This window comes from Ovis canadensis, chromosome 1 (genome assembly GCF_042477335.2).
Source record: "Ovis canadensis isolate MfBH-ARS-UI-01 breed Bighorn chromosome 1, ARS-UI_OviCan_v2, whole genome shotgun sequence".
In the NCBI taxonomy this organism is placed as follows: Eukaryota; Metazoa; Chordata; class Mammalia; order Artiodactyla; family Bovidae; genus Ovis; species Ovis canadensis.
The window spans coordinates 77,736,771-77,751,959 of record NC_091245.1 but is presented as its reverse complement, the minus strand read 5'-3'; the positions used below and the strand labels follow the sequence as shown (position 1 = coordinate 77,751,959).

Sequence of the window (15,189 nt, the reverse complement as noted above, 5' to 3'; positions counted from 1 at the left end):
TTCTAGGTGGCATGAGATTGTGATCATGATACTAAGCAAGATGATACATAGTGAACAAGCCTCAGGAGTGTTTGAATGTGAGAATGCTGATAATGGCCCTGGAAACTCCTTTCCAAGAAAGTCATTGGTATGAATGTCAAGTTCCGGACCTATAGGATATTAGAGTGAATTCCCACGACTCTTTTGAAGTGTGTGTGTGCTGTTGATACAGAAGGAGCACTTTGAAAATATTAACATCTGTCTTTTTTAAAATGGGTTGCTGAGGTCTAATAAAAGAATTCGCAACCAGGAAAGTGCTGAGGATGGTCACTGGAATGGAGACAAGTAGATGAAGAAGAAAATGAAAGACTGGTAATTGCGGAAGCCAACAGAGCTTTTTTGACTTGGTGAACATATTTTAGAATCAATTTTTAAAATACTTCTGCACATTTTTGAATCCTGTTGTGGAATTATGCCTAGTTGCTGTTTGGAATAGCCAACCATTTTCTGCAGAACTTGGAAGAATATGATTACTGGAACAGCCACTCTCTCTATGTTCCCTTTGCAGTTGATGCCTCAAATATAGTGTTCATCACAGTATAAATTATAAATGTCATTATCAGTTCAGGTGTCTGTTACCATTTTAAGGGTGAGATCAAACATATTTTATATTCTTAATTCTCAGCTTAGTGCTTTGCATGTAATAGGTGCTTGTTTAATAAATGCTTATTGACCAAAAGACTTTTTATTTATCTGTTAAGACTCAGGTTAAATCCCATACCTTTAACAGAACATTTTTTTGACCACCCCAGATTAAAAAATTGCTGTTTATACTTATGTTTAAATTTAAAAAACCATCATTTAACTTGTCCTAATTATTTATTTAACCTTGAGTTTCCCACTAAGTTGCAAGCAGAAGGGCTGAAACTCTCAGGGCCACTGCTGTTCTCTAAGGCATGAAATTAGGAGACGGTACAGCTCCCCACTCCTCCCTGGCCAGGTCAGTGCACGGCTTGGGAAGGTGGACTGCAGTTTTGTGCAGAGAGAAAGAAACTTCGCCCAGACAGGAGCAGCCCTATGCTAGGGTGCACAGTTCCAAGGAACTGTGCAGGATTTCAGCACCCCCGTCTCTCGGGTATCTTTACGCAGTATACAATCTGCACAGCTGTGTACTGCAGTCCAAAGCATAACACATGCTTTGATGACTGAATTGTATTAGAGGAGATCTCCTGGGTTCCAGAAGGCAAACCTATAGAGAAGATTATAGATTACTTTTCAGACTTTTTTGGGGGGAGGGTTAAGTATTGAAATGAAGCATCAGCTCAGAAATGGACCTCTCAGTGTGTTAGAATTTTCCTGTGTGAAGTTTACTTCCTACAATGAACAGAGGAGATATATTAACCTTTTCTCCTAATGTGAACTCTTCTAATGTTTGGCTACCCATTCTGCAAGGATAGAAATTACTCAGAAACAGTAATTAGTTCACTGTAAGATACAAAATACATGTGTGTGTGTGTGTGTTTGAGAGAGAGAGAGAGAGAGAGAGAGAGAGAGAGAGAGAGAGAGAGGAAAAAAGATTTTGCAGTTAGAAATTGCCTATTTCAAATATTGTTGTATATATATTTTCGACTTCATTTGACTTGTACCAAGATAACTTGGTAAAATCTGTTATTTCATTGATTTTTCTGGGAGTACACATTGAATTTCTTGACTATATCTCCTACTCAGGTAAATTCAATGTGTCATACTGTAAGGATAGCAGGCTGACTATACTTTGAAATTATTCATCAAACATTGGAAATGTTAATTTGTATAGGAGTGAAGAAGCAAACAGAATCCAGAGAAATGAAGCTAACTGGAATCTTAAATTGTATCTCTTCTCTCAAGAGGTGATTACTTGATCCATCAGAAAGATGGATTTAGCAGAATTCAACAAGCTTAGCAAAAGACTGTAGACCCCATGAATATGTGGCACTGTTTCATTGAGGGACTTATGTCCACTGATAGAAGTCCTGCCAGATACATAGTTTCCTGCTTAGGCCTGTTCACAAGGAGCTCCTGTTTGTCATTGGGTTGCATCCTGTGACTAAGCTACATAATAAAATGTTGAGACTCAATGTGCTTTTATTACAAAATGACCACACCCATGAAAGATGTAAGGTCTGATTTTAAAAATGGAGATTTATTTTTGGTTATGATCTCATGTTTAGTCAAAACAAAATAAACAGTACCTTGAACCACATTCAGACAACACTGAGTCCTCTGCACTGAACTCTTAAATGTGAATGTCCTTGAGCAGGCCAGACAGTTTTACACCCCCTGGGTAAAGGCTGGCCTTTCATTGATTTCAAAAGGAACTTCCCAGCTGCATCCACTCCCAATGGATAATAAGCAAGACTGTACTTAGGGCCAAAGTGTTAAGACTGAATTCTTCAGGTTACCAAGAAAATGAGGAAATGCAGTAATAAAGGATAAAAGTAATAAAGCCATATTTTCAATTTTCCACGTTTGCCAGAAGGTGTTAGTCTCCTATGCAAATAATACTAGCTTGTTATTCTTCCCCTATGGTTCTTAAGGTGTTAGCATAAGTCTGTTGGGATTTTTTTCCTTCCTTAAAGCACCTTTACTATTGAAATTTGAGTGCAATTAGAATATTTGAATCAGAATCACTGAAATGAAGTTAAAGCCATGGGTTACCTTCAAATGCTGGTGCTTTAATTTTTCTTCCTCTATTTTCAGACGCTTCTGTGAGATTTCTTCCTGTATTTTTCTTTTATCCTGAAATAAAAAATATTCCATCATGATCAGTTTTTAAAATTTGCTTAAGTATGTTTCCTGGGGATGTTGTCATTATTGAATGGCTGGCCAGTGGTATGCTCTTGGCATTGGTATGAAGTTGCTTTGGAAACCCTTATTTCAAAGCAAAAGAAAGTGAAGTGGGATATGCAAAGCATCTTACTGATGGAAAATGATATAAAGAGCTTTTTCAAAGAGAATTTAAAAATATTTTAATGACTTTCCTTCCCCCTTCATCTTTTCTATCTTCCCCATTGAGTCTAGCAAGATTGAGCTACTGAATGATGCAATGGAAACTGTGAATTTTAAGGTGGGAGTTTTGAAATAAGCATGAGGAAATATTGTGAGGAGAGAGAGTGTTCTTGGCACAAGACTGAAGAAGCTGCTGGGTAAAAGAGCTGCTTATGTGTGAAAACAGGATAGCCTACAGAGCATTAGAACACTAGGGAGCTAGAAAATGTGACGGTTTCCTCCTGTAAACGTTGCTATGGGAAGAGAGAGAAGAAAAGATCAGATAATGCATGTTAACACTAGGAGGACTTCTGGCAGAGGTCAAAAAAATTCATGGAGAGATATAGTATCTTTTTATTATTTTATTATTAGTTTATTTATTATTTATTTTATTTATTAGTTTATCATTTTTAATTTTTATTGGGTATAATTGATGTACAGTGTTGTATTAGTTTCATGTGTACAGCAAAGTGAATCTGTTATATATGGATATGTATATGCCCACTCTTTTGTTTTTTAGATTCTTTTCCTATGTAGATCATTACAGAGTATTCAACAGAGTTTCTTGTGCTACACAGTAGATCCCTTATTAGTTCTGTTTTATATATAGTTGTGTGTATGTGTCAATCCCAATCCCAAAGGAGAGTTTGTCCCTACTTCCTTATACCTGGTAACCATAAGATTATTTTCTACATCCGTACCTCTATTTGTGTTTTGTAGATAAGTTCATCTGTAGGCTTATTTTAGACTCCGCATACAAGCAATATCATATTTTTATCTCTCTATCTGTCTTACTTCGCTGAGTATAAGTGTCTAGGTCCATCCATGCTGCAGCAAATGGCATCATAATGCTCCTTTTACTAGCTGAGTAATATTCCGTTGTATTATGTACCACATCTTCTTTATCCATTTCTCTGCTGAGGGACGTGTAGGTTGCTTCTATAACCTTGCTATTGTAAATAGTGCTGCAATGAACACTGGGGTGCATCTATCTTTTTAAATTATGATTTTCTCCAGATACATGCCCAGGAGTGACATTGCTGGGTCATATGGTAGCTCTTTTTAGTTTTTTAAGGAACCTCCATACTGTTTTGGTGTATGGTGGCTGTACCAGTTTAGAACATACCCTAACATCATACTGGAGAAGGCAATGGCACCCCACTCCAGTACTCTTGCCTGGAAAATCCCTTGGATGGAGGAGCCTGGTAGGCTGCAGTCCATGAGGTCGCGAAGTCGGGCATGACTGAGCGACTTGACTTTCACTTTTCACTTTCATGCATTGGAGAAGGAAATGGCAACCCACTCCTGTGTTCTTGCCTGGAGAATCCCAGGGACGGGGGAGCCTGGTAGGCTGCTGTCTATGGGGTCACACAGAGTTGGACACGACTGAAGCGACTTAGCAGCAGCAGCAGCAATATCATACACAAAATAAACTCAAAATGGATTAAAGATATAAAGGTAAGACCATAAAAACTATTAGAGGAAAGCATAGATAGAACTCTGTATAAATCACAGCATGATCTTTTTTGATCCCCCCTTAAAGTAATACAAATAAAACCAAACAAATGGGACCTAATTAAACTTAAAAGCTTTTGCACAGCAAAGGAAATAATAAATAAAACAAATAGACAGCTCTTAGAATGGGAGAAACTATTTGCAAACAAAGCAACTAACAAAGAATTAATCTCCAAAATATACAAGACAGCTAATGCAGTATCAAAAAAACCCAAACAACCCAACCAAAAAATGGGCAGATCTAAATAGATATTTCTCCAAAGCAGCCACACAGATGGTTAAAAAGCACATGAAAAGATGCTCAACATCTCTAATTATTAGAGAAATGCAAGTCACAAGTTTAAACTACAATACCTTAAAACCCCAGAGAGCAAAACTGTTGATACACAGAAGTTGTACTTTTTAAAAGATATAGCCTGATACTAAGTAGAAAGCCTGGCTTCAGTTTCTGGCTCTGCCGTTTACTAGCTATGCATCCTGGGACAAAATTCTTAACTCAGTGCCTCATTACCTTTATCTGTAAAATGGAGGTAGTGAGGGTACCTACAGCCTAGACATGAGCCTTAATGGAGCGGATATATGCAAAAGCTCTAAGAACAATGCTTGACACATAGTGTTCCATGAGTATTTGTTTAATAAAATTAAGTAAATAAACACATAACCTATTAATCAAACAGAAAGCAACACATTAACTCTGATAATGGTTCCACTGGTTTGAAATGCTTTAGAACTTTCCTGTCTGGAATTGTTTGAGACATTTTACAAGCCATGCAAAAAGGCCTATATTTCCTTATTTTTTGACCAGAGGTGACATTATCCTCCATCTTACTTATAAAAATTGGTGCTAAATCTGCTTTCAAAATGGAAAACTCCCAAAGGTAAACATTTGTTGCCAATAAAGACCTCTAAAGGAATTTGAAACAGGCTGAGAAGCTAATTTAGAAAGAAGAGCTCCAAAAATATTTGGCAGCAATATGGAAACAAGTGCATGGCTTCCTGGTGTAACTCCTTTGAAGATAAAAACTCCTTTTTGATGTATAAATTCAGGTACATTTATTGAATGTAACAGAATTCATTTGAATGTACATTGTTGTCCAAATATATGCCATGTTTCTCTTTGTGTGTAAGAAGCGTATATGACCTTATCAGTATTTTTTTTTTTTAAATTTCATGAACAGTTCTTTTGAAGGAAAAAAAAGAGCTTGGCAACAAGCCTGGGTTTTCAGATTCACTTATTTATTTGGATGAAATCTGGTTGTTTAGGAGTAAAAACTGTGAAGATCTCTTTGAGTCAATTCTTCACTATATCTTGAAACTGTTATTGAGCAAATCTTAGTAATATTTTAAACATTGTGCTAAACATTTGGGTAAGTATTTTTCAGGCACTCTTTCACTTAATAGTCATAATAACAGAGATATAATAATATTACACTTACTAGTTATGATAACAAAGACATAGTGTAATAATTTTCATTTTATAGAAGAGAAATGGAAGTTTCCAGAGATTAATTAACCAATCCAAGTTCTCACAGCTGGTGCCTGGTGGCTCAGTGGTAAAGAATCTGCCTGCCAATGCAGGAGATGCAGGTTTGATCCCTGGGTGGGGAAGATCCCCTGGAGAAGGAAATAGCAACCTACTGCAGTATTTTTGCTGGGAATCCCTTCCACAGAGGAAACTGGCAAGCTACAGTCCGTGCCGTCACAAAGAGCTGGACATGACTTAATGACTAAAAATACCACCGTGGCAGAGCCAGGATTTGAACCCAGGCAATTTAGAGTTCAGCCTCTTAGCTAATTCACTACATTATTCCCCTGAGTGGGAAATTAGTCAGCTTCCCCGGTTGTTCTGTCTATTGTGAACCACTAAGGTGTGTTGGCAGTGCCAGGACAGCCAGTCCTGGAGGGGCTTCTCATTAGAAAGGAGTACATACACTTTCAGTTCCCTGCATGCTGGTGTGGAGCTGTCCCCCTCTCTCCACGGACAGCCCTAGAGAAGAGCACACTATGTATCTGTGACCATGACTACTGAACCCAGCAATGATTGCCCACCCCTGCTGGTAGCCAGTTTGTGCTGGTCGTTTCATCCTGGGTTAGTAATAACATAATGAAAGCTGTGTGTAGAGACAGGGCATCTGAAGTGTTTTGGCAACAGGATGCTTATAGAAGGGTTGCTAAGGAATCCCAATGTTTTGTCACTCAGAGATAATGTGATGCCTTTCTCATGTCAGTGTAGGTAGTTAAGAAGGTAATTTTCTAATGTTATAGGCATGATTCTATTTTAAGATATGAGTACATTTTCTTCATAAGATATTCATCAACTGCAAATTATTGTCCTTTTGCCAAATTTCATGAAGATCTACAAGCATTACTGAAAACTAATACGGTAACAGTTTAGTTTCATTATGGCAGAGTAAACTCTAATACCAGACCACCTGACCTCCCTCTTGAGAAACCTACATGCAGGTCAGGAAGCAATAGTTAGAACTGTACATGGAACAACCGACCGGTTCCAAATAGGAAAAGGAGAACATCAGGGCTGTATATTGTCACACTGCTTGTTTAACCTATATGCAGAGTACATCATGAGAAACGCTGGGCTGGATGAAGCGCAAGCTGGAATCGAGACTGCCAGGAGAAACATCAATAACCTCAGATATGCAGATGACATCACCCTTATGGCAGAAAGTGAAGAACCAAAGAGCCTCTTGATGAAAGTGAAAGAGGAGAGTGAAAAAGTTGGCTTAAAACTCAACATTCAGAAAACTAAGATCATGGCATGCGGTCCCATCACTTCATGGAAAATAGATGGGAAACAGTGGAAACAGTGGCTGACTTCATTTTGGGGGGCTCCAAAATCACTGCAGATGGTGATTGCAGCCATGAAATTAAAAGATGCATACTCCTTGGAAGGAAATTCATGACCAACCTAGACAGCATATTCAAAAGCAGAGACATTACTTTGTCAACAAAGGTCCATCTAGTCAAGGCTGTGGTTTTTCCAGTGGTCATGTATGGATGTGAGAGTTGGACTATGAAGAAAACTGAGCACTGAAGAATTGATGCTTTTGAACCGTGGTGTTGGAGAAGACTCATGAGAGTCCCTTGGACTGCAAGGAGATCCAACCAGTCCATCCTAAAGGAGATCAGTACTGGGTGTTCATTGGAAGGACTGAAGTTGAAGCTGAAACTCCAATACTTTGCCCACTTGATGCGAAGAACTGACTCATTTGAAAAACCCTGATTCTGGGAAAGATTGAGGGCAGGAGGAGAAGGGGACGACAGAGGATAAGATCGTTGGATGGCATCACCAACTCAATGGAGATGAGTTTGCATAAACTCTGGGAGTTGGTGATGGACAGGGTGGCCTGGCGTGCTGCGGTTCATGGGGTCACAGAGTCTGCCATGACTGAGTGACTGAACTGAACTGAACTGAGACTATAAGTTAAGCTTAAGATGTCATGTGGTTTTATTGTTAGTATGCCGAAAGTTATTACAGTCAGCCAATTGCTTCTCAGATTATCATGGAGCAAACATTAATAGATGTGAAATGTCATCTGCTTCCAAGAATTTCCCCAGAAACTTAAGCATCTCTATCATAATCCAACACATCAATATTTATTGATGTTAACCAATATGAATAACTTATATTACTGTTTACTTCTCCAGTGTTCAACTAATAGACATTTGTTCAGTGACCAGTTGCCTAGATGTTCAGCTGCCTAAATTGAAATATTTTAGCAGCTGACACCCACAAATTTTAAATCTATAAAGGCCTACATCCTAACTGTTTTGAAAATTTATTTAGCATGTACAGCTATATAGCTGTTGCAACCGTCTATGATGCATTGATATTATTGTAATCACATACTTGATAAAAGTATCCTGATACATAAGAGTGTGAGTATTTTAGACGTATTACTGATTAACAATTAGCTAATATAAAATGCTTGAATCTATCAAGATGGCAGGATTGGTCCTGAGTTATTAAATTTTTAATTTATTCAATAGTTAGTGACTTCTGTACAAATCCTTTTGTCAAGGCAATGCAAGAGTTGTTCAATGCTTGAAGATTACTCAGAAGTAAATACTTTCACCAAGGAAGTTACTTGTCCTAAAGAAGGAAAATCATTTGTGCAGGGACCTATAAGAAATAAAGTGATAAATGTCATCACTAAGGCACAAGTGAGGTATGGTGAGAGTCGAGGTGAGACAAGAAGCGATGCTATCTAGATGCACTCTAGATCATGCTATCTAGATCATGATATGGTTAGAAGAGGCTTTGAAGAGGCATCCAAATAAAATAATACTTTGGGTAGTTGCCAGGGCACTGGAGGGCGGGGAGAAAAGGCATTCAAGCTCATTGTGAGCAAAGGCCTGATGTAGAAAATTGGGACATTATTTGAAATAAAAAGTCTGGAATCTAAATTGCTGAACAGAGAGTAGTGGGAAATAAAATAAGAAAATGACATGAAGATAAATCCTCAATAGAAAATACTGAAAGGCAGGACATGAAGTTTAGAGTTAATTTACATGTTGAGATAGAGTAATGAAAGATTTTCAGAGGGAGAGGAATAATAGAGTTTAAACTATATTTTAAGAAGTTTAAAATAGCCTGATTGTGTAGATATTGAAGGAGGACAACTTGAAGGGGATAATCATTTACAACTCATACATAAAATCAAGAGAGCTGGAACAAGAGGTAACAGGAGGTGTGGATGTCAGAGATACCAAGGAGTTAAAATTAGCAGGACTTGGCAACTGATAATGCATAGATGCAGGAGAGGAAGAGGTCAAATGGGAGTACAAGTCTTTGATGCCCAGGTGACTGAGAGGAGAGTAGAATCATTAATTGAAATAGGTACTTCCGGAAAAGAGAGTTTGGGAGGAAACATGGTGCTTCACAGCAAGTTTGAGGTGTCTTTGGGAAAACTAGGTGGAGTAATATGGCTGGTAGTTGAAATGTTAGATGAAGAGAGATCAGAAGTGAGAAACAGAGATAAATATGCCAGAGTTTTGGAAGGGATAGCTGAGACTAGGAGACTATCTCAAAGCATGACAAGAGATATATTTATGAAAAGTAAGGGACAGCTAAAGACAGAACCTTATGAAGCATCTACATTTAGGGGTATTGGAGGAATGGAATCCATATGGAAGTTTATTTGGGGACCAATGAGATATTATTGATAATAGAACTTGGCTAATTGGGCCAATTCAGTTAGGCAGATGGTTTCAGATACATTCTGGTAGCAGTATCTTATAACTTCATGACTATCTTTGCTGATATTTTCATTGTTTAAGGTCTCAAAGAACAAAAATAGAAGCTAATTGTTTGGATTTAAATGCTATCAACAACGCAGAACTTACTGAAATGCAGATAATAGTAACCTTGAAGGAAAGGGATGCCCTAACCCAATATTCACAGAAAAGAATACTGAGCATAGTTACAGGTTTACTACACTTCAGTGAAAGTAGATTTTTAAAAATCTTGAAAAAACTTCTTGAAAAACTGTTGTAAAAATTTGTTGAAAAAGAGTCAAACATTTCAGGAGGAGCCATAGATCATGAAGCCTAGGCAATTTACAAATGGAAATATTGATACACAATTAAAAATGATCTCAAGTAGAAAGAAAACTAAACAAAACCAAATACTTTTTTTTCCTGGGAGCTTCCCCAAAGTTCATGGAACCAAGAATACAGATGAACAGGTGGTTACCCATTTGTAACAGTGTAAATAAGGTTCAGATGCAGGGGGATGAGAAGATGTGAAGCATGTGGGAAACACTAAGGGTACAGAAAGCATGTGTGTAAAAATAAATTATATAAAAAGTTATGCTGAGAGCAAAAAGACTACTGCTGAGATACACAGTGTAATATTAGCAAGACGGAGATAAACTAGAACTACTTCACTCCTATTTTACTACATTTTTTTTTTGACTAAGGAGAATAATCTTGATCCTGAAAATTATAGAATAAATATGCTTAAAGGAAACACAAAGCCCAAGAGGAAATAAACCACTGAAGACACAGCTGCTCAGACTCTGATGGGTTTCAATTCAGAGAGCAGAAACATTTATAGACACAACAGGAAAATGTCAAATAGTCTTGGAATCTAGGTGAAGTGAAGAGACATCAGAAGGCTGAAGGTGGCATATGACCTATTTTTTCCCCCAAACGTATTTATTTTTAATTGAAGGAAAACTGTACCACAGTATTATGTTGGCCTCTGCCATACATCAACATGAGTTAGTCATAGGTATACATGACTCAGTTTTTTGAACAGAGACAAAGGTGAATTGAGTGAGTGAGTGAGTTAAGTCGCTCAGTCGTGTCCGACTCTTTGCGACCCCATGGACTGTAGCCTACCAAGCTCCTCTGTCCATGGGATTTTCCAGGCAATAGTGCTGGAGTGGATTGCCATTTCTTTCTCCAAAAGGTGAATTAGGAATATTTAAAGACTGTTAAATGTATTGATTAATCCTTTTTCAAAGTTGTAGAATGAATTATTAAACAGTTTTGTATTTAGACAAGGAACATCTAAGAGATAATATTTGATTATTAAAAAAACATTTAAAAGTATTTCTTTTGCATAAATTTTTAAGATCTGCAGATGATGATGATTAGCTGTTTATTGAGTCTTAAGCCAACTTTTTCACTCTCCTCTTTCACTTTCTTCAAGAAGCTCTTTAGTTCTTCACTTTCTGCCATAAGGGTGGCGTCATCTGCATATCTGAGGTTATTGATATTTCTCTCAGCAATCTTGATTCCAGCTTGTGCTTCCTCCAGCTCAGCATTTCTCATGATGTACTCTGCATAGAAGTTAAATAAGCAAGGTGACAGAAAGTGAAGAAGAACTAAAGAGCTTCTTAATGAAAGTGAAAGAGGAGAGTGAAAAGTTGTCTGAAATCTCAACATTCAGAAAGCTAAGATCATGACATCCGGTCCCATCACTTCATGCCAATACATGGAGAAACAGTGGAAACAGTGGCTGACTTTATTTTGCTGCTGCTAAGTCACTTCAGTCGTGTCTGACTCTGTGCAACCCCATAGACGGCAGCCCACCAGGCTCCCCCGTCCCTGGGATTCTCCAGGCAAGAACACTGGAGTGGGTTGCCATTTCCTTCTCCAATGCATGAAAGTGAAAAGTGAAAGTGAAGTCGCTCAGTCGTATCCTACTCTTAGTGACCCCATGGACTGCAGCCTACCAGGCTCCTCTGTCCACAGGATTTTCCAGGCAAGAGTACTGGAGTGGGGTACCACTGACTTTATTAGACAGCATATTCAAAAGCAGAGACATTACTTTGTCAACAAAGGTCCATCTAGTCAAGGCTATGGTTTTTCCAGTATAATTTTCCCTAAGTTTCCGGGAAGTAGGGACCATGTTTATTCCTGTTATGCAGGTAAAGCAACTGAGGAGCATAGGTATCTAGACCATGAGAATTCAGTATATCTTGGTTTCAACATGACTTTGGACAAAATATCTTACTTTTTTCTTTGCTAAAATTGTGTAAATGTGAACAGAGAGGAATACTTATTTGAAAGTGATTGTCCTAACATTTTTTTTAAACTATAGAGATAGAAAAATAAAACCAAGCCCAACAAGCAAGGAAACATAAACATATTGAGCTAATTCTTTGAGCCAGAGATTTCAAGGGTGAAGTGGGAGTGCACTGGATGACTTGTTGCTAAAAACTGCTCCAGATGACTTTAACGAACAACCAGGTTTGGGAAGAAATGAAATAAAAGATGACCAAGGCAAGATTTCAAACATCTTGTCTGTTAGGAACAAGGAACCCAAATTAATGATTAATTTTATTAATAATAAAGGTGAACTATGAAACTTATAGGATGTTAATTGCATGTTTGAATGTTTGAAAAATTAGACAACTTTAAAGAAAAATATAAAAATCTCCCATAATCCCACTACTTTAGAAATAACTACTATCTACGTTTTGATACTTCTTATTCCAATATTTTTTCAAAATGCTTAAAACAGATAACTGTGTTTATAAAGAAAAACTGTGTTTATAAAAACATGCACAAACCACACAAGGAGGCCCCTCTGCAGTTTTTTTTTTTTTACCTTTTGCACCTGATACTGTGTCATGAACATTTCTCATGTAATTGAATTTTATTAATAAAATAACTCAACTTTATTCAGAAGAGCATAACTTGCTTAATCAGTTTCCCTTTTTCCTCCCGTTAGGTTGTTTTTAATCGTTTGCTGTTATAAGTAGCTGTATGATGAAATTCCTTGTTTATAAAATTTTGACTACTTTTGTCTAGTTATTTCCTCAGAATAGGTCCCTAGAATGTAGTTACCTAGTCAAAGGGTATGGATGTTTCCAGATTGGTAAAAAGCTTCAGTGAAAAGTTATTTTAAGTTACATTTCTGCAAAGCGGTTGTAAATTACCTCACTCTTATTAAATAGGAATATTATATGTGAAAGATCCTTAAGCAGGATAAATAGAGAAAAATTAATTCTAATTTTGATCTCTTAATGAGATTTATAAGACTATTGTGGTCAAATATTATATTGTGTATAATTTTCTTGGCTATTTGTATTAATTATGTAAAAACTTTTTGTGATGACTACCTGGCAATGATGGTTTAGTTGCTAAGTCATGTCTGACCCTTTTGCAACCCCAGGGACTATGGCCCACCAGGTTCCTCTGTGGGATATCCCAGGAAAGAATACTGGAGTGGGTTCCCAGTTCCTTCTTTAGGGGATCATCTTGACCCAGGGATCGAATCCACATTTCTCACATTGCAGGCTGATTCTTCCCACCAGGGAAGCCGTGATGTCCACCTATTTTTTGGTAAAGTGAAAGTGAAAGTCCCTCAGTCGTGTCGGACTCTTTGCAATCCCATGGATAGTCCATGGCATTCTTCAGGCCAGAGTACTGGTGTGGATAGCCATTCCCTTTGCCAGGAGATCTTCCCAACCCAGGGATCGAACCTAGGTGCCCCACAATGCAGGCAGATTCTTTACCAACTAAGCCATCCGGGAAGCCCAAGAATACTTCTCCAGTGGATCTTCCTGACCCAGGAATCAAGCTGGAGTCTCCCGCATTGGAAGCAGATTCTTTACCAGCTGAGCTACTAGAGAAGTCCTTTTTTTTTTTTTTGTAAAGCGTATTAATTTTTAATTAACAATTTGAAAGAGTTCTTTGGGAGAAGGAAAAGGCAACCCAACCCAATATTCTTGCCTGGAGAATCCTATGGACTGAGGAGCTTAGCAGGCTACAGTCTATAGCATCACAAAGAGTCTGAAGTGACTGAACACACACACACACACACACACACACACACACACTCACACACGGGTTCTTTGAGTTAAGAATAGCAGCCTTTTGTTTGCCATCTCTTGCCTCTCTTGCATTGGCAGGCAGATTCTTTACCATTGGCACCACCTGGGAAGCCCTCTTTGTTTGCCATACTTAGTTGTAAATAATGTCATCTAGCTTCCTTTAATTAAAAAAAAAATGTATGTTGTTTCTAGAAGTACTGAAAGTTATTTTTCCTACGTGCTGTGCTGTGCTAGGTCATTTCAGTTCTGTCCAACTCCTTGAGACCCTATGCACTGTAGCCTGCCAGGCTCCTCTGTCCGTGGGGATTCTCCAGGCAAGAATACTGGAGTGTGTTGCCATGCCCCGCTCCTCAGGATCTTCCTGAGCCAGGGATGAATCCTTGTCCCTATGTCTCCTTCATTGGCAGGTGGGTGCTTTATCACTAGTGCCACCTGGGAAGCTCCTCCTTTATTTTCTTCTAGTTTTCTAAAGAGTTTTTTAAACACTTAAATCTGGCTGAATTGATTTTGACTTATGGTAAATGCTGAGGGTCTAATTATTTCCCCCCAAATTTTAACTAAATTTGAAACTTAATCAAATAATTCTTTCTTATTGGTTTACTTTTTTATTTGCTAATTTTATCATTTACATTTAAAAATTTTACACTAGGATCTGGCTCCAGTTTATCTGTGTGTGTCTTTAGTTACAGATTTTGGTACTAATACTATGTACCACCAATGAGATAAATTAACATTTTATTGGACAAGTTTTGCTTCATTGCTTTTCTCTAAAATGTCTTGATTAGTAGCAGTACTTTATTTTTCCCATTGAGTTTTGCAATCATTTTGTTAAATTCTGATAGAAACTAAATGGAAAATTCAGCTGGTTCCTTATGCTTCATCACTTTCTATCAAACCAAAATTACCAACCAACAAACTAGCCAACCAAGCAAACAGCCAAAGAAGCAAATAAAAACTCACATACACTGGTAGAATTTTAAAAGTTACTCCTAATAATAACTATCATGATCCAGAGATAATCAGAGATTGATACTGTTATATATGGTTTACATCTGCATGATATGTTATACCTCATATAAAGCTGGAATTGTTTTTTACACATTTTGTAATCTTATTTCTCTTAATATATCATGAAATGATGATATACCATGTCATTAGTCTTCTAAATTATTTTTGATGGATACTTATTATTCCATCATATATATATATATATATATATATACACATATGCAAGTATATTTACAAACCTGTATATGTACACTGTATTTATTCAGCTAATCCCTACTTTTGGACATTTAACTGGATTCCACTTTTTACTAAATACTCTAAGAAATGGTTTTGCTATCTTATGAATGTCTTA

The 15,189-nt window shown here is 37.4% G+C and overlaps 1 protein-coding gene across 1 annotated transcript in view; it reads right to left on the bottom strand.

Moving 5' to 3' along the window:
* The window catches only part of PALMD (palmdelphin), a 59,198-nt gene that overhangs the window by 30,532 nt on the left and 13,477 nt on the right, over positions 1 to 15,189 (bottom strand). Inside the window, exon 2 of the mRNA XM_069598505.1 lies at positions 2,677 to 2,757. Coding sequence (XP_069454606.1) covers positions 2,677 to 2,757 — 81 coding nt within the window. The remainder of the gene's footprint in view (positions 1 to 2,676; positions 2,758 to 15,189) is intronic.